Source organism: Tympanuchus pallidicinctus, unplaced genomic scaffold, assembly GCF_026119805.1.
Source record: "Tympanuchus pallidicinctus isolate F22 unplaced genomic scaffold, pur_lepc_1.0 scaffold5, whole genome shotgun sequence".
NCBI classification, from domain to species: Eukaryota; Metazoa; Chordata; class Aves; order Galliformes; family Phasianidae; genus Tympanuchus; species Tympanuchus pallidicinctus.
The window spans coordinates 39,699,554-39,719,941 of NW_026294769.1; the positions used below are offsets into that span (position 1 = coordinate 39,699,554).

A 20,388-nucleotide genomic window follows, 5' to 3' on the forward strand; every position below is an offset into this window, starting at 1 on the left:
CCAACATTTGTACCTCCGTGGATTTTCCAAATGCTATTTCTCCATAACAGTGTAAGCGTTTCTGGTTACATCAACATCCTCATTTAAACCTCACTTTTAACTGCAAAGTGAAATAGAAACTGTCAAGTAATGGTGGCATTCTTGATAGAGTTTTATCTTTGAAGGTTTTCTTGTGCAAACTTGTCAACTTACTGCACTTCAGGCAGATATTTAACATCAGTGGGTGTTGTTGAGTGTAATGCCAGAGCAAATCAGAATTGGCTTAAATATATAATACACAGTGCAAAGCAGCTGCCTTGATGACCAACTTTCCCCATTGGTGGAAATTTCCCACCTCTACATCCCTGTGCCACCCCTGGTTTTAGGTCACTGCATACCGAGTTTTATGACCTTCTGGGTGCTTCACCTCCTCCCTGAGCAGATACTGCCCTTCATTTATTTGTCACTGTTTCATGTTCCCAAAGGGCATCACTTTGATTTGATTCTGGTTCATGGTAGATCTGGAAGATGATTCCATCTCCTCACGCTTTATGTCTTAACAGCTAATGTAATATGAGGCCAAGTTTGCACCCGTCATTGTTTATCTAAAATTGATTTCACAAATGTCATACTGCTGCCATTCTGGAGGTGGATTGTGCAGTGCCAATTTAATCCTTATTTGTTTTTGTTCATATTTTTAAACTTATTAGTATAAACTACATGCAAGGTTTATGGTTCTCCTAAGAACTGGTATGGGCTTGAGGCGTACATGATACTATATCCTAGTGTACAGCCTTGTAGCAAGTTACTCTCACTGAAGTCCTCATTCATTGGCTTTATAGGCTTTTAAGGTGCACCTCGCCATTAGCTGAACCTATGATTTTTCATCTGTATGCTATGGCCCTGTGCAAAATTTGTTTTGTGATTTCTCTGAGCTCTATTGAGATCATTTGTACTTGAATTTACAATGCTTGTGGTGCATCTTGAGGCTGCATAGTTATGCTTTACCATCAGGAAAATAAAGTTGACAAAGGCCTTTAAATACCAAGGAAAGCAGAGGAAAGGCTGTTAGGCTTTGTTATATGTACCCACTGTGCTTCATTCTGTCCTCTGTACCTCCTGTCCATCCCTCATCCTCTGTCCCAGAGGAGTGAAGTAAGAGCATGAGCTTCAGCACAGTGTTGGTGGGTGAAGATGCATCCTCACTGAAAGAGTAAAAATTCCTATATTATCATGTATGCCATAATTTCACTGTTGTTTTTTGCTGCTGTGCTGCAACTTGAATATTGCTAAAATATGTAGTGGTTTCAGAGTAGGCGTTCAGGCAAAGGCTGATTGAAACTTCATCAAGGTATAGGAGCTAGAAGGCAAGGCAGAAATGATATTTCATTGAGAATTTGTTTCTAGTTACTGTTAGTTGTATAGCTATTGCTGCTGCACCATGTTGTCCCAAATCATGCAGCAGGTAAGCCTGTTGCTTAATTGTGAATATCTAACAAATGTATGGCAGGTCTAAGGGCGATGAGAGCATGATGCCTAGGATGAGTAAGTGCCTTGGGTCACTCCCTCTGCCACAAAGGAATCTTGAATCAAAGTGTGTGGTTGAAAATAGAGCTTTAAAAACCTAAGCCCCTCTATTCCTTTGTGTGTTTTGTATTCTGCTCAGTAGTTCTGCAGCAGTTACTGATGTTAGAAGAGCTCTGTGGTACAAACTTCAAGAAAGCTTTCATCAGTGTATGTATATTATTAAAATGAAGCATGCTTGAATGTGTGCATAAGTTTGCAGTTTTGTTTCTTTTTAAATGATCTCTTAAGCCTAGTGATCTTTTTCTAAGGAAGTGAAATAATGGGAGTCTGGAGCGAATCCTGAAAAACATAATCCCATCCTTGGGAAGAATTGGATTTACAGAATAGACATCTGGATGTGAACTCTTGTAAAATGTTTCTTAGGTCCCTAAGTACATTTCATTTCCTGGGAGTGGAAGTGTTGCCTTTGAATTTCTACAGTGTAAAGCCAGTACTGGAGCCATCCACAACAGGCAATTCCAATGGCTAAGCTTTAACTTTCTTCATTTTAGGCCAACAGAAAGCCATTTCCACCCTTGTTGTTGCAATTATGGTTTTCACAACTGGAAACAAAGTGGCACAGTTTCGTCTTCCCGTGACTGTGCTGTTCTGCTGCTGCTCAGCCTTTTTTGTTAGTGCTGAAATTAGTAAGTGACTCTCCTAGCATCGTGGCCGTGTTTCAAGTGCCTGTGAACAACAGAGGCACTGATAGGAATTGCACTGGATGTCCCTGCTCGCAGCAGAATTAGGCTGCAGTCATCAGAGCACAGGCAGGAGAGGTTGTTTCAGTAGTACCTACATCCACCTGCCTTCCACCGTGCTTTCTGTCTTTCCGTTCTAGTGCAGTCTGATTAACAATTTCTAGCTCCCTGAGGTGCGAGTACTGAGTAAACTTCCCCGTGATATTTAAACACAGTACCTCAGGAATGCAACACGCTTTCTACTACTAGCTGAGTCTACCCTCAGTTTTTACCAGCAGCACAAGGACAGAGCTCCCTGTCTGGCCACGTAACCACCTGGCCCATGCTGTCTCCAGACAGCATCTCTGCCCTGGCTCCCCCCAGCCCTTTGCTTTTCTTTGAAGGCATGCCTGGAGCTCATTGCCAGTCACAGTGTATTTCCATTGACTTCAGGGCATTTAGCCCCATGTGTGCTTGCAAACAAGCGCTCTCGTTCCCTTGGGTGAACATGCATGCACAGTGGGAATTTTTTTCTTCTTTCTTCCTTTGAAGAAAACCTCCTAAGCAGTGCTTGCTGGCATCAAGCAGGGCTGTCCTGAGTGAGGAAGTTACTAAATGCTGAGGAAAGGCTTCCAAAAGCCTTGGTTCCCACAGCCCCAGAAATCTGTGGTGTGCTCAGAGCAGCTCTCTGAGAGCAGAGTGGAGCTGGCAGGAGTTCCTCTGGGCAGAACCATGGCCTTCAGTGACAGTGGCTGAGGAGAACTGCAGAGCTGTGCTCTTGCTTATTCAAGTGCTAGTAACTGGGTTGGGTGACAGTGTTGGTATAGTACATAGAATCAAAGGGTTGGCTTTTGGAGTGAATTTTTTTTTTTCTTTTCATTTTTCTTTTCTCCTGACAAGGCCCTTGTCCTTGCATATATTCAATTTCTGCATGTAAGCACTAAATACGGCAATCAGGAATTTCTACAAGCTCTGTGCTGGCAGTGTGGGTTTGAGTTGTGTATAGAACAGAAATGTGTATGTGCAGATGCCTGCTAAAATTGCCTTCAGCACATTTGGAAAGTCAATGCTTAATTTTTAAAATAGTCCCAATAAATATGTTGATTCAAATGAGGAAAAAAAGAGCTTTTTCTCTTTCAGGAAGACTTAGTTAAAATTCAGGAAGTCACTAGGATTTATAAAACAACACTGAAAGGAAAGCTTAATTAACATTTCACTACCCTTTCAATTGCACTGAATGCATGTCTGGTTTATCACCCACCTAAATATGTTAGTTTGTATTTGAAGAATGCTTGTGACAGTGAGCCTTCAGGAGAAAGCTCAGCTTTTTCCTATAATCTCATTATAGCATTTATACATTTGGTTTCCTTGCTTTGACCTTGAGTGGTTTAGAGAAAATATTCAATGTATGTATCGTGTACTTCTGGGAATAAATACTTGAGGCTGCTTTCTTTGTTTCTTAAGGTATATTTAGCTGGAATTATGGGTTTTTCTGTGGGATTTAGAGGAGTTTGGGGTTTTTTGTTGTTGTTGGTCCAAACAACATACTGATAGTTAAATACACTAGGGTTAGTAAGTTGGATAACAATAGATGAGCGTGGCAATAGAGGCAAAAGCAGGTCATCGCTGGGAAGGATGCTGCTTTGAGCACCTCGGGATGAGTAAAGAAGCAGCAGCAGCTTTTCCTGCTCTCCCTGAAGAACACGATGATAGCAGAAATGGGATATTAAAAAGGACAGTGTAGATTAATGGGGGCAGTAATAAAACAAATGAGACCCATTAGCTAAATTGCTGCTTTAAAACTAGATTCTTTGGTAAGTGCTCTTCAGTGCCTCATGCGGGAGAAATTGCTACAGCATTTGCCATGTTATCTGCGGTGTTGCATTTTAGGTTGTGTGTGGTGTTGTGGCAGTCTGAAGTGACAGAATCTTAAAACAATTTAGGTAAAGGTAAATGTTGTTTTGGACGTTGTGCTCCTAGAAAGCTGGAACAATTGTATCTAAATGCAAAGACAAGTTCTCTTTTTCCAAGTCAGGTCGGAATATTTTACGTGCTTCCAAAATCCATCATTAAAAGAATAAAATATTTGTTTATTCTCATTAGGTTTAGGGTTGTCCTGTTATAGTTAATTTGCCCTTCCTTAAGAACTTGGAAATCCTTGTTTTGCTGCAGGGACTCGTGTTCAAACAGCCTTGAAGCTGCAGTATGGGGTTTCAGCAGTATCTCTGGTTGGTTGCTTGTTTTTCTGTTAGCTTAATGATGAAGCATATGCCTTGCAATTAAAACACTACATATCTCTGTTTTCTCCTTCAGTTTTAGACTGGCTTGTTTTCTGGAGCATTTAATAAAATAGGAAAATACTCTGCATTTGTTAGAATTATATATTGCCTCTAAGGAGTAAAACTTTGGGGATTTAGAGATAAGGTATGTTGAGAAATCAACTAGACAAAGCCACAGGCAGTGTTTGAAAGTGCACTTTCGTTCACCATCTGGAGGTATGTGGGTCTAACCCAGTGGCCCAGCCCATTTGGCATCATTGTCCCTTACCTGCCCCCAGACACGTGTGGCTGCATCCCAGCAGGGGCCTCGTGTGCTTCTCCTTTCCTTTTGCCATAATCCCACTGGGTGGTGGTGGGGCACCCAGCGCTGCCTCCCCGCGCTGCCACAGGAGAGGAGAGGAGGGTTGGGCTGCTGTTGCTATCGCTCTGATGTCAGGCGCTGCCACTAACATGTGGTTGGCTCTTCTGCCTTTCAGATCGCACAAAGGAAGCAAGGAGACTCCCACATCTTTCAGCGAGAAGAAAGGAGGCAGTGGAGCAGACTAATACAGACTTGTGTCTGGTGGCCTTGCAGTACAAAGGCTGCCTTTAAAAGAGAAGCGCAGCGTTATTTAATGAGCTGTGAGATGAGGCGCTGCTGCTAACGCTCAGATCCCTGGATTCATCGGCTATTCATTGTGCTTAATGTACATGTTTCTACACCGTGCGTTTAGGAGATCCCAGAGAAGAATCCAAAACGGCTGCGGGGGAAAGACCACCAAACATGCCTACAGAAACACTACCGACAGGTAGCATGGTGAAGCCGGTCAGCCCTGCCGTGACTTTCACATCCGCCGTCCCTCTCCGCATCCTGAACAAAGGACCTGACTATTTTCGCAGGCAGGCGGAGCCTAACCCCAAAAGACTGAGCGCGGTGGAGAGGCTGGAAGCCGACAAGGCGAAATACGTCAAAAGCCAGGAGGTCATCAATGCCAAGCAGGAGCCCGTGAAGCCAGCAGTGCTGGCGAAGCCGCCGGTCTGTCCTGCGGCCAAGCGGGCACTGGGCAGCCCCACCTTGAAGGTCTTCAGCAACAATGCAAAGACCGAGAGCGGTGTCCAGAGAGAAAATCTGAAGCTAGAGATTCTGAAGAACATCATCAATAGCTCTGAAGGCTCCAGCTCGGGTTCGGGGCACAAGCATGGTCCCCGAAACTGGCCACCCCACAGAGCCGATTCGACGGAACTGAACCGACATTCGTTCGCTGAGTCCTTGAAGGTCTATCCCACACAGGGCCGTAGCAGCCCCCAGGAGAGCAGCTCCAATGTCAGTAGAAGGCTCCTAGACCAGTCGGCAGAGACCTTCTTGCATGTCTCTCACAGCTCCTCAGACATTAGGAAAGTAACTAGCGCAAAGCCCTTAAAAGCAATACCTTGCAGTAGTTCAGCCCCACCTCTGCCTCCAAAACCCAAAATTGCTGCCATTGCCACCCTGAAGTCCCCAGAGATTGAGGCAGTTGAGTCTGGATGCGGGGTTAGTAGAAGACCCTCCCTACAGCGATCAAAATCAGACTTAAGCGACAGATACTTTCGTGTCGACGCAGATGTTGAACGATTCTTTAACTACTGTGGACTGGATCCTGAAGAGCTTGAAAACCTTGGGATGGAAAATTTTGCAAGGGCTAACTCTGATATTATATCCCTCAACTTTCGCAGTGCAAGCATGATTAGCTCAGACTGTGAACAGTCTCAGGACAGCAACAGTGACCTTAGAAATGATGACAGTGCCAATGACCGTGTGCCATACGGCATTTCTGCTATTGAAAGGAATGCCAGAATCATCAAGTGGTTGTATAGCATCAAGCAAGCTAGAGAGTCACAGAAAGTGTCCCATGTGTGAGAAAATCCACAGGAGAAAAAGCAAGGACTGTATCTTTGTCTGTGAATATTCAGTTGTGAAGGGTTGTGAAGTCTACTTGAAGTCTTGTACACTTCTCAAATCTCTTTGTGTTGCTTGTTGTGCAATGTTTCCAAGTTGCATGCCTGTCAACATGTGAACTGACCTGGCTTCCACTTGAACAATAACCAACTGCAGAGCCTGGCTGAGCATACACATTATCTGCCAAAAGTTTAAGACAAGAATCTAATTAGGGCTTTAGTATAATCAAAGTGTTTACATGGAAAGGTTATATGACTTCTTTGGTATTTATGTGGTTCCTTGTGGGTTTTATATGTCACTTTTTGTCTTAATACCGATATCTTCAACTGACGTTTCTAGGTTCTAAGTTGAAATGGAATCCCGTTTGGGGGGAGAGTGGGGGGGGGGGAGGAGAAAAATTGGCCACTGTAAGAGGTTTAGACATGCAGCAGTAGTCAAAGCAACCTTATCTCTTGTAGAAGGTGGATTATTGGCAGCTGTAAAGCTGTTTCTGAAAGGCAAGGAATGCGCTGTTCTTTGCTAAAATATGTATCCCTACCTGTAGTAAGGGACTGTTTAGGTTTCTGTTTCTAGATAAGCATCCTCAGTCTCACAGCTGAGGTGGTCTGATGAATCTGCTTGACCACTCATAAACTGAGTATTGCATTTGCTTTGGTGTAAGCATTTTAATGATTTTGTATTACCCTGTTGGAAAAGCTTAACGAAGGCTAGAGTCAACACACAAAAGCATCACAGGTGCAGGATTTTGTGGGTTTCGTTTTTACTCTTAAGATTCCTGGTCTTAAACTTTTGACAGGAATGATTAGATCCTATAGCTGATATTGAATGCCTTTATTAGTCAAACACATCATGACTACAAAGTCCATGCTGTCTTTTAATTTTTTTTGTAGACCTATTTGAACAGTTAATGAACAAAAATGGAAACACACAGCCATATCAATGTAACGCCTCCTATTCCGAAGTAAATACACTCAGTAGCTGAACTATATCTGAAAAATTGTGATTATGTTGTCTTGCATATGTTATATCTAAGGCTGTGAAAGTTTGTTACAGCTCTAGAAAGTGTAGAAACATGACAGTATGTAGCTTTATTTTCTTTCCTCCTTATGATGGTTAGTGCTGCAGGTGAACCTGTTACGACTCTTTCGACAATCTGTATCTTCCCAATGGTTTAATTAACTGTCATTTCAACTGACAGTTGTGGTGTGCTAGCAGAGGAGTTGAAAGTACAGTGGCCTGCTTCATTATTCTTGTATACATGCTTTGAAATAAATTGCAGCACTACCTTATACTTCATCAGCTAATAGGAAACTTTTTTATTGTGTAAATGCTGTAAGACTTTGTATATACTTCAGTTGTTACGAAATCTTTAAAAGGAAGAGTGTTATGCTAATAAATAGCTCCTGGTGCAGGTATGGTGGGTTTTGTTCATTTTTTTTTTTTAACTCCTCCCATTCTTACACTGTATTGGGAACTGTGTTTTAGTTCCATTGAAGGTCTACATTAACTAATGGTCCCAGTGAAAGGTTTCTTCCCAAAAGTGCTTTTCAGAACACAGTTTCTTAGAAAGTAACGGTAGCAGCATGATCCATATGCAGAACTAGAAGAAATTTTCAGGACTAAAAATAGCTTCCTTGCTCCTTACCTAGCAATGTTCCTGTTCCCGTTTATAACATCTATTTGTAATGAATCACCACGGTCTTCTGTGTTATTCTTCAGCAGTGATTATTTATATATTTCAAAATTCAAGTTGTTTTACACAACTGGGATCTATATTTTCTTTAAGAAGCCTGCAGCCCGTGTTCTGACCCATAGTCATGGGTAGTTAATGGAGGCAAAACTAAAAGCAGAGCAGAACGGTCATTTGGTGCCTATGGTACAGCAGTGAGGCAGTGGCACAGCTGCTCAGAGAAGCTGTGATGCCCCATCCCTCAAGGCCAGGTTGGTTGGGGCCCTGGGCAGCCTGAGCTGGTGGACAGCCCTGCCCATGGAACAGTGTTGAGTTGGAACTGGATGGTGTTTGAGGACCTTTCCAACATTAAGGCATTCCAGGGATTATCCTACATTGTTTTATACAATTGTTTCTCAAACAGTTGTTCACTGAGAGGAGGACAAGGCACATATTCAATTGCAGGAAGCTACTCCATGCTTTCTGCAGTTGGCTTCGCTAGCTAAGACTACAGCATTCCTAGTGAGGAGATACATATTCCAGCTACAGGCACATTTGTGACAGTTTAAGCCTCATGGATTTTGGTTGGCACTGACATCACACTGGTTTTTCAAGCATATTCTTCCAGTAGTAAGTTCTACTCAGATCAGTGACTACTTTGCCAAGGAAAATAATGCTTAAGGGATTAAAGCCAAGTGTAATGCAGCTGTACAGCAATGAAAGAAGTTAAAACTGGAATAAAAATACACTCACATTGTTCTCTCTTAGCGTGTTTATCATCATTCCTAAAACACTTATCTCAACTGCTGTCAGCCAAAAACATTAATAAAGAAGCCTTTGTAACTAGAAAATGGATCGAAGCATCTGCTGATATTCTAAACTTGTTTCCCAAGGCTTGTTCTGAAGCCACATGCTCTTGAGAAACCAAATTCATTTCCTTTCAATAGCACGAGGGATTTAGGCTTGTGAGCTGTCAGTAAGAGCATTTCCTCACCCAGGTGCTTAGGAAGAACCTTTGACATAGCGCTGTGGGGATCCAACACCAGTGTCTCCGCTCTTAAGAATAGGAGCAGAATTATACAGGAGCAAAGCTTTCAGAGTGAGGCTGCAGCACTAGAAATCACGAGAGAAGATCTGTGAAAAGTCCACAAGACTTTGAACAAACTGGTAAGAATTGCCTTCGTTTGACGCTTTGTTGGAGTTTATGCAGAGAGGGTTTACTTACAGCCTTACTTGCTTGTATAAAAGCTACATCAGTGCTCTCTGAGCTGCTTCTGTTTTCAGAGGGGAACAACTACTTTTGCAGGCTACTAATTCAGATGTTGCTAGAGTGTCCCTTGTTTTGTGTCTGTCTTGGGAGATTCCCGAGTGCCAAACAGTGAGTTTACAGATGGCTGTAACCAGCTCAAACACCTCACCTGGGACCCATTCTGGTCATGTTCCCATTGCCTTCAGTAGGCATTCACTCAGGTGCAAAATGCACAGCAAGCAGCAGTGGCTATGCAGCAGCTCCTGCAGCAAGAGCAGCTCATAGGGAGATGCAGCTGCGTGGTGTCCTGTGAAAGTGGCAGCCCTGGCTCCAGAGTGGAGAAAAAGCATTGCGTGTTTCCAGTGCTTGGTGTAAATCTGTGCGTGTGTGTGCACACAGCACAACGGCACAGAGGCTTAGAGTGGTTCTGTTATCTTGATTCACAATGAGGGGAAGAGGAAAACAATGTGACGAAGTATACTTTGGAATCTTTATGGTTTCGCATGAAGATAAACCTTTTATCTGAGGGAAAAAGCGGCATCGTAAAATTGCTCTTTTAATTACTTCATGTTGTAACAAGGCTTTGAAAGATCTGAGATGCAGGATCTGTGCTGCAAAATTACAATCCATAAATCTGAGTTCTGAGATGCTCCTTTTGATGAATTTGGTTTCTGCAGGAGAGAAGGCTGAGCTGCAAACGCGTGCAGCATCTGAGTGAGTGAGGGCTTCTGAAGGGTAAACACAGAAGGATGATGCTTTGGCAGAAAGTCAAAAATCAAAAGATACATTCAGACAACAGGGCCAATCAGTGCTGCTGTCTTCTCTCTTTCTGCAGCAGTTTATCCATCCACGGAGGCTGTACACATTTGAGGCATTCAGTGAAAAACAAAGTGCTTAATGGAGCTCTGTGGAAAAGAGCTCAATGATTTCCTTATGCAGGAGAGAGGGAGAGGAGTTAAACCCAAATACATCCCGTCTGATACCTACTGATAGGGAGAGGTAACATTTAGTATGTTATATTCACAGCTCATTTGTTCATGCAGAACATTTTATTAGACCAAGTAGTATGAATAAATGTGGAAGGTGACAGTTTTCCAAGGCTATGTAGCTCATATTCTCCACGATTAATGGTGCCATACCAGTAGCTGAGCACATTAGGCTTAGAATGTAGGAGGGTCTGGAGCTTTGTTCCCCTGAATAGTAAGGGTCCGTTGCCTATTTTGGCAATGAATATAAATGCAGATGTATTGCGGGGTCCCTTTGTGCTGGACAGAGAATAAATTGGACAAGGTGTCTTGTCCTGAATTGTAATACTATTCCAAGTTAAAATCTTTTTTTACCAAAGCATAGACATTTAGTGATATTCAGAGTTCATCTGACATTTCTTGCTGACAGCAGAAAGACTCCAATAATCTGCCCTTGAAAATGTATCACCCATAGCTTAATGCACTTCATCTAAACTGTCTGTTTGGCGCAAGGACTTTTTATCTCCTGATAAAAGGAGATATGTTAAGTTCTAAATAAGCAAATTTCAGTATTAACCCTTTTATTTATTCCCTGGGAGCCCAAGTGGCAATGGATAGCTCCATTTCAGAGTTTGTTGTGGTTGTAGATGGCTGCTGAAGTGCTCAGTCCATCTGCAGGGCAGCATGACCCAAAGTGGAGCCGCCTACACTGGGCTGTCTGCCTTGCCCTGCTGCATAAGAACAGCCTCCAAGCACGCTTTGTATTCGATCATTTCAGAATTTGAGTATGGCTGCCTGTCGAAATTTAGTAATGTTCTGTGGTGAGCTTTTTTTTTTTCTTTCACTTTTCCATGAAAAACAATCATTTATATAACAAAAACTGTAATCTCTTAAATGTCATTCTTCTAAATTTAAAGTAATTTTCATGATGGTCTTAAGAGAAGAGTAAGAGGGAGCTGGTGTCTGTGCTATTATTGTTTCCTGCTTTTGGCACTGCAAGTCTTCTCCACCTTTTTGGCGTTTCGCCTTTTCAGAGTTCCCAGCTCACGTTCTCCCTTTCTGCACCTTCCTTCATTGCCCTGTCTGGCTTTCCACTGAACCACAGAATCACAGGGGCTGGAAGGGATCTCAAGAGATCATCGAGTCCAACCCCCAAGCTAAAGCAGGAACGCTACAACAGATCACACAAGATGACCACAGAAGGAAACTCCACAACCTCTCTGGGCAGCCTGTTCCAGTGCTCTGTCAGCCATACTGTAAAGGTGTTCTTCTGCATGTTAGTACAGAACTTATATATAAGTTTTAGGCCATTACTCCTTGTCTTATCTCTGCACACCACTAAGAAGAGCCTGCCTCATCCATTTGCCTCGCACCTCCCTCTAGATATTTATAAACCTTTATCAGATCTCCTCTCACCCTTTTCCCCAGGCTGAACAGACCCAGGTTACTCTGTCTTTCCTTATATAGGAGATGCTGTATGAGCATAGTAATCTCTGTGGCTCTCCAAAGGACTCCTTCCAGCAGATCCTTGTCTTTTTTGAACTGGAGAGCCCAGAACTGGACACAATAGTCCAAATGTGGCCTCACCAGGGCAGACTAAAGGGGGAAGATCACAGCCCTTAACCTGCTGGCCACACTCTTTTCTCCTTCTGTTCTCTGCAGTGCATGACCCCCTTCTCACTTGGCTTCCTTTCTTAGCCAGCCTCATCTCTCTGTTCAGTTCACACTCCCAGCTCCCACAGACAACCTTCCCACTGCATCTCCTGTCTTTTTACAACCCCGAATTCATGACAGCCCATGTTTCCAAGCTGTTATGTCCTAACAGGTAGTTTGTTACATGAATAGTGAATGAGAGCACTCAGGAAGAACAGGATGCCAAATATATCTTGAAATACCAGCCTATTGGCTTCAAATTGGCTGTATTTCCCTCTGCTGTATCTCACCATAAGTTCTCACTGCTTCTTTAGCTCCATACAAAATGCTGCCTTAAGTATTGTGGTGTTCAAAGGAAGTACAGCCTCCTGCAATAGTTACTGGTTTACCTCCTGCCATCTAGTAACATGGAATCTTTGTATTACACCAGTGACATGTACAACACTTGCACTCTGTTCCTAGGCTGCATCTGAAAAGCGCTGCTGTAAAGTGAGACAAGGGTGGAGGAGAGGGTTTGAAAGCTAAAATCCCTGGGCTGCAGTGGAATGTAGTGTAATGCAGTGTAATGCAGTACTGGGCTGATGCTCTGGTGAGAGCATCTTGACTCCACATCCAGGACAAGGATCCAGGATTGGCACATCCTCATGGGCACAATCACATCAGTGCATAGAAGCAGAGGCAGCTGGTGACGTGGTGTCAAGAAATGCTTCTTACTAATATCCTCAAAATGAGGAGAAAGGGGGAAAACTGTGAAAAATTGGAGTTGAAGTATATGAAATACTTAAAGAAGAGATGCGCGGATGAGCAGATGATTTTGCTTTTTAAGAAATGAAGCTTTTAAAAGGTCTTTTAATAAATGACCTGCTTTTCAAATATATTAAGCTTTTATGAAATTACTCTTACCATTCTGAACTGTAAAAGCTTTGCTACTCTCAGCACTGTGCATTTTGAAATACTCTGGGAGTGTTTTGGAGTGGCTTTAGCAATGGGATAAAGGAGTGCTTTAGCTGAACTTATGAAGAAGATTGGGAGGATGTGGGTTTTGTTCCTTATAGATCTTTTTTGGTTGGGGGAAGAGAAAATCAACATCATCTTATTTATTGACTTGCAAACAAGGCTTGGGAACACAGATTTAGCTGAGGTGTATGAATGCATGAAAATGATGGCATTAGGTTTTGGCAAAAGCTTGATTTTTCTATTCGTGTCTTGCATATCGTGGAGGATATCAGCTTAAACATATCTGGCACAAAACTAATACATCCCCCTGAAAACACACTGTTGGTTTATGGATTTGAGTCCCACTGCTGAGGTTTTTTCTATGCTGGAGGGCTCAGAACAAGCAGCTGTCACTGCACCGTGCATTTCCCAGGGTTTTGTCTGTAGTGTGTTCAACAAATGAGGCCTTTCAAACCCTGTGTTATAGACTGAGTGAAAACAGGAGCTTTATGTCAGTATATGCTCCAGTACTGAATTCTGGAGGCAGAGAGCAGCAAGAACCATAAAATGATATATATATATATATATATATTGCTGTTATTGTTTCCTAATGGTATTGCAAGGTTGACTTATTTTCCCCAAATGCTCTAGAGTTAAAAAGAGGTGAAAAAGTTAAAATCCTTGCAGGGTTTCCCTGCAGTTGCATGAGGAAACATAAAAATATGGCTGTGTGCTGGGAAAAGCATGAAAAAACAGAATTCTGGTCTCACTGAAGTCAATGGGAATTTTATTACTGGTGGTCTTAAGTGATGCAGGCAGGTTTTCACCCACTGTCAGAGCTTAATATTTTACCCTATTTGGGAATGTTTTATTTTTCCTTACTGCAAATCTTGTGCATTGTTTTCCTTCTGCTTCTTCACCCATTCAAGTGCATGGATCTTACCAGAATGGTGTGCAGTGGAACTGGTCACCAAAAGAGGCCACTGCAGACCACTGGGACATGGCTGGAAAGGGTGCAGTCGGCACAGCCTTCGTTCCACAGTAGGAAGCAACTACAAGGTCACTGTCTCATCCTGTGCCATGGAAGGAGAAGACCCCCAGGTCTAACTAGAAGTGGTGGAACTCCCCATATAAAGTTCCTTCTGCTCAGTGTACCAAGAAAGTTGCTGCTATGCTATGTTCCTCTGCAGTGGCACCACTCAGACCTCTGATGATGGGCCATGTGGGCTGCCTGGCAGTGCCATAGAAGTGCTCCTCATACATGTAGCTGCATGTGTCACACCAGGACCATTGCAATTACCTTTGCTGTATTTTCATCCTGAATAATTTTATAATGTTCTGCACTGAACAATCTTAATGAAAAATATTATTTCTACAGGATGTAGACCTGTGAGGTGAGGTGCAATTTAGGAAGGTATTAGCAGTAGTGTCAGGAGCAATCAGGAGCTACCTGCCCAGCACACAGTGTTTCTCCTTACATAAATGAAGATAGCAAATGAATTGTTCTCTCAGTTTTTACTGAACTGCAAATGACCGTCTTATAGAAACACTGAGGACAAATGAATCATCATGAATATTCATGTCAAGCCTGAGGGATGCCCCTTTTGCTCATCTCTGAACACCAATGTGTGTTTCAAGAGCAATGCATGACTCGGTACTATTTTCAAACAAATTCAACTTACAAGGAATCACATTTAAGTAATAATTTGCAAAGAGTCAGCTATGATATCAAAAGCCTTTCTGGGAGGTTATTGAGGCTCAACTCTGAACGTGAAGCACTGGAACAGATCGCCCAGACAGGCAGTAGATGCCCTGTCCCTAGAGACACTCTAGGGCTCTAGACAGGGCTCTGAGCAACCTGCTGTAGGTGTTACTGTTCAATGCAGGGGAGTTGTACCAGATGGCTTTTAAGGGTCCCTTCCAATTCAAACAATTCTAAGATTCTCTGATTCTGCAGTCTCTGATTAAGACAGACCGTGCTCCTTGGAGCTCACTGTTCAAGTGTGTTCTCTGCTCTACAGTCATGTTCCTTCCAGCCCAATACTGTGAGGCCCCATCCTGGCAAATTCCCACCTCTGCTGCAGCACACAAAAGCCTGTGCCGCCAGGGCTTGGGGGTGTGTAGGAATTAATGTACACTTGTGGTGAGGAACTAGAGATTTTCCTGACAGGTTCATTGCCACACAAGTGCCACAGAGATCTGATGCTCAGGGAGGTGCTGGGTTTGCAGGGGGCTGCTGTGTGGACTCGTGCGATGCCATGAAATTGTGGAATGTGTTGAAAGCCTACGGAAACAGTTTTCCTGAAGATGTGTTTTGATGTTATTCTAAGCCAGAGAAATAGCTCATGAGGGATATGTGGCAGATATTGAGACAGCATATTTATGCTCTGCAATATAGCAGCGGAGGTGAGGCTGCATCCTTTAATGTTCTGGGCAGGACTTACTGGCCTCTGTGAGAGAGACACTGATCCCAGGCTCCTTCAGAGCTCCTGGTGAAAACGAATCACCACTCTTTTTCAGGTCTACTCTATGTGGCACCTCAAACACCATCAGTGAGCAGCATGTCTACAGCAGTGTGGTGGGCGTTGGGGGAAATGGCTCACTCAGGAGCTTGATAACTGAGCTGTTTCCTCCTGTGTCCCTTCCTGCTTCTGCAGAGCGGTGCTTCTTGCTCTGTATTTACTCTGTATTATTTCATCATTGATATTTTTTTCCCAGAGCCATTTCATATCCACTCTGCAGGAGTCAAAGACCCCTTCTCCCAGACCTCGTCATTCTGATGATGGTTGCTGAAAACAGAAACTGGAACTGCAGCCATTTGCCAGTTCAGCTTGTGCTTCAAATCCTTCTGACAGCAGCCTCGGTCTCCACTCTCTTTATGGCCACCTATATGAAACACTTTCATGAAGCATATCACTAAAATTTGAGTTTTCTTGTTGCTTCTACTACTTTAAGCTGAGGCCGTTTGTGTTTATTCCTTGAAACATTAAGTCTTTCAGTTTCCTTAGGCTGAAGTACTTATTTCTTCAGGCATCTGTTTCTACATACTTTGAAAGTCCATTATTTGTTAACATTATGGCACACATAACTACTGAACTATATGCACGTAGTTTGTCTGCTGGATAAACATGCACTAATGACCAGAATGAAGGAATAGTAAATATATGGGAAAATTTAGAACTAAGAGTTTGAGAAGCAGTTTGGAGCAGTTCCATGCTATCTGAGCGCTGCAGATGTGATGCGGGCTGCCCGCATTTGCAATGCACGGTAAAAATTATCAGAAGACTCTGATTAGCAAATGGAATGTGTAATGTGCTCCCAACAGACCGTTTTCCCATGAGAAACAACTCATTTTGAACATTGTTTATTTTCTAAAAGTGCATAACAGACATTGAGAAAAATTTCTGTGGAATGGGTTAGAAGAACCCAAATCAAATGATTCAGTTGAAATATTTCTGTTTTATTTCTAGCAAAGAATTTGATTGACAAGAAAATTGAGAAAATGCGCTTCACAATTGCCCCACTTCCCAACGTTGAGTCTCCTTCAAAAACGATGCACAGCAGCTCCAGCCATGTGCGGTTACATCCTGTTGTCTTCAGGAGTGCCTTTCAGTCTGTCTCAGCAGCTCTTGCTCCACCACTAACAGCTTACATGGTCTGTAGGAGCAGCCCATCACAAAGGGTGAAGGTGTTTTCTCACAATACGGTGGACAGTGAAACAGCTGATAGTCCTTGAGGGACCAGTCTGCATCCAGCTTGGAAGAAGTGGACCGTGCCTAAACTGGGTGGATCTTTGGAGCCTGGAAATTCATGGATCAAAGCCAACCTGTCCCACGGTCATGTTGCCCTGGTAGACTGTGCTCCAAGGCCGTGCTCTTCAGCTGCCACTCAAGGGTTCATAGGCTGACTCCAAGTTGGACCCCTGAGGCCCACAGCTCTGTGGCAGCTCTCGAGAGAGGTGCTTCATCCCAGTGTAGGCATCTTTGACTCCAAGGGACCTTTCAAAACTCTGAAAACTGACTTTTGAGACCTTAGCCTCTCTGGGGAGGACCTCCCTGAGCACAGGGTTGCTTTTTGCAGCACAGCCACCAGTTGTTGTTTCAGGTTCATCTGTAAACCCGAGCAGACATTTACAGCAGTTGTAGCCCCTCTTTTTTCATATAATTCTGTCCAAGAAAAATCTACAAAACATGTTCTCTGTAGCAAAATGTAGGAAAATAATGAGGAAAGGTAGCTACTTGCCCTCTCCTCTTCTTTGACTCTCCAGGAATGCTCACGCTACTGAATATGTGTCTGCTCTTACCAGATATTGTAAAATATGTACATTTTTGTCACTTCAAAACCACTGAAACTCTAAATAAAGGCAGGCTGGTGAATTTTCTTTTTACAGACCAGTTTTTGGATGGAAAGGTAGTTGACTTCTGAAGCTGCACGTCAGCAGCCTTGAGGACTGGGATTGCCTGATTGGCTTCTCAAACAAAAGGCCACCTTGAAACGTGACAGAGAGCATCAAAATGCTGCATTACAACGTGGCGGTCAGCGTGGCCAGCATTTGAACACGAGATTCTTTTGGGATACCGAGACACCAGGTGAAATGTCTCTGACAATTCAGTACGTGCACTGAGATTGTGTTTTCAGAGTGCCAAAGTGCAGTAGTATGGATTTGGGTCGCTGAGGTCCCAGTATTTTTCTGACCACTTCTGCACAGTGAACAAACTGTAACCTTTCTACAAAAAAATGATATCATTCCTTTGCTTTGGAATGCTTATCTGTTGTCTCTTTCACTTAATCTATTATCTCTCATTGTATTAAAATCTCCTCCTATTCCTTTACATCCTTTACTCTCTGGCCTTGCGGCAGTGATTTCTGCCATGTGCTTTCTATGTTCATTTTGATGTCGAGACCTTCTCAGTGGCAGGCTGTAGAAAAAAACACCAAATCATTATTTCTAAGAAACCCTCTGCAGCTGAAAATCATCAGCGGCAATTCTCTATTCATCTAATCCCTGACTTCAAGATATCATCAGATCAAAGCCAACCACTCAGCCACATCATACTGGGTATTTTCATTTCCAAAGGAAATACCACGACTTGCAGAGCAGAAAATCCCCTGTATCTTTCTGTAAAGTACCGCAGATTGAGACACACTTATGGCTGTGAAAGGAGGGGAAAGAAGATAAACTTCCAACCTGCTGCAGAAATGGGACTCCTGCCCTCTATGCTCTTGCCATAGAGCCTCTGCTTTCTTCCAGGAATTATAATAAAAACTTGCTTTAAAAAGCAGTTTGACTCTTTAAACAGTGTTTTTGAGGCAGCATTATCATCCCAGGTACAAATTTCTATTGGTGGAAAGTTAAACGCCATTGTCAGATGTGAACTACAGAAATTTGTTTCAACTGAGCAAGTTTTGTTATGCTTTTTTGTTTTCTATGTGTAAATAGACACATTGATTTTCAAGCCACATGAGATCACCGTAATTGTTTTTTTCTGACTCTCTGTAACACCAGTTATAACCAGGCATGAATTAATTCCTCTTTGAATTACAGGCTATATTTCAGTTGAGAGAGCCTATTTTGATTTAAACAAAGCCAGTGATGGAGAATGCACGACGGCATTTACTAAATCATTTCAGTAGTTAATAAACCCTGCTTAGAAAAATTATAATCTCCTTTCTTCCCTGAATTTGAACAGCCTCCCCAGGACGCCGTTATGCCTTTGTTTTTCTAGGTTGAAGAGCCCATTACCTGGGTTTTGTTCCCTGTGTGGGTGGCAGGCCATGATGATACCTGCCCTTTTCCTGGGCAGACTGAACAGACCTTGTATGAACAGGTTTTCATTTCACCTGCTCCAGGGAGCCCTAGCAGAACTGAGTAGCACTGTTCAAGAGAAAGTCCATTATCTATGCATAAACCACTGATGCAGTCCTAATGGCTTTTTCTTTGTGCAGCTATTGCATGTACTTAAGCAATGGTCAGGCTTTACAGGCCATGTGAAATAAATTACTCCTTGCATCCCAACTACAGCTTCTTGCTCCTTACTGCCATTTAGGCATGTCTGACACCACTAACCTATGTCCTCTCCTTAACCTATGTCAGTCGAAATAATGTAGGTCAAAAAACCAGCCCACAGAACAACAATTAAAAAACAGCAACACAACAACATACTGTACAGTGTTAAAGGCTAACCTAGGTGACGGTGACAGAATAGGGACAGAGAGTGATGATGTGAGCAGTTTTACTGGGTCAGTTGCAGTCAGCGTTTGAGCTCAGCCAAAACTTCTTCTCACAGTGTTGTGCACTGAGTACATTTCCCTTTAGCAACCCTCATTAGCCACCAGTTTTTCTCTCAGTATTTATAGCTGACATATTCTTTGGATTGGTTGACAACAAACCTCACCAGGTTTCTGCCCACACACTTATGTTGGAACCCATGGCTTTCATTGTGCTTTTTGGTCTCCCCGGAGGAACCAAAATCATTTTGCTTCATCTTCAGATTTTTTAAATTCTTTTATCCATTAATTAAGACAAACACAAAAAAACACCACCACATGATTCTTTGATGTTCTTAGGCTATCACCGTTCTTAAAATTGATCATCTATTTTTAATATTCTTTTACAACTTTCTCCTTCAGTGAACTATTTTATAAATCCTTGTCAAATTTTGTGGGGGTTCCCAGTGGTCCATCCATGGAAAGTATCGAGATCTGTAACCCTTGATGCTGCCAGTCCAGGAGATGGCAGGGCTTGCTGAGAAGGCTTTAAAATAGGTATAAGTTGTGCCAGGGGATATTCAAGTTAGACATTAGGAAATACTTCTCTGAGAGAGTTGTCACGTACTGGAATGGGCTGCCCAGGGATGTGGTGGAGGCAATGTCTCTGAAGGTGTTCAAGAAACCTGTAGATGTTGTACTGAGGAACCTACTGGTTTAGTAGGAACTATTGGTGATAGTTGGATATTTGGACTGGATGATCTTAGAGGTCTTTTCCAACTTTGGTGACTCTATGCTGCCTTCAGAGGTCATTTAAATCAAGGCATGGTGTTCATCAGTCTCCTTTCAGCAAATGGGATGGTTACTTTCACCTTGTAGCTCCTTTTTCTGTTCAGTTTCTTCAGAACTGGAGCCCTAATGTCATGGTTCAGAGCATAAGCTTTTAGGAGAGGTTATAAAGAACTCTTAGAAAGACCCGTGTCATGTGTTACCATACCGGAACTGTTAATACAGTGTCTTCACCATCCTTTTGCCATCACATGAAATATAGAGAGAATTAACTGGAAAGAATGACATTCTATTATTGTTGTTTTTTTTTTAATTATTAGTTTGTCACTTACCCAGCTAGCACACAGGTCTGTCAACAGCTGCTGGCTTTGCCAAACAACTCTTGATCTCCAAGTTCTTTGGGATTTACCTGCGCACTCATCACAAGCTCTCAAACTTTGAGTCTGCTCAGGATTTCTCACTCCAACAAAGTACAAGAGTAATATCAACATTGCCCATTTA

The 20,388-nt window shown here is 42.8% G+C and overlaps 2 protein-coding genes across 2 annotated transcripts in view; both read left to right on the plus strand.

Annotated features, from left to right (window-relative positions):
* Nucleotides 1-5,151, plus strand: part of LOC128091267 (serine/arginine repetitive matrix protein 1-like) — a 99,179-nt gene extending 94,028 nt beyond the window's left edge. The window contains exon 6 of the mRNA XM_052704331.1: nt 4,981-5,151. Coding sequence (XP_052560291.1) covers nt 4,981-5,148 — 168 coding nt within the window. The 3' untranslated portion in view covers nt 5,149-5,151. The remainder of the gene's footprint in view (nt 1-4,980) is intronic.
* On the plus strand, nt 5,151-7,830 carry FAM110B (family with sequence similarity 110 member B). Its single transcript, XM_052704528.1, has one exon. The coding sequence runs from the start codon at nt 5,268-5,270 to the stop codon at nt 6,378-6,380; it is 1,113 nt and encodes a 370-aa protein (XP_052560488.1). The 5' UTR covers nt 5,151-5,267; the 3' UTR covers nt 6,381-7,830.
* The last annotated feature ends 12,558 nt before the right edge of the window (nt 7,831-20,388 follow it).

Bases quoted from the DNA above. Each gene is read 5' to 3' on its own strand.
- FAM110B (XM_052704528.1), top strand. From the start codon at position 5,268: ATGCCTACAGAAACACTACCGACAGGTAGCATGGTGAAGCCGGTCAGC.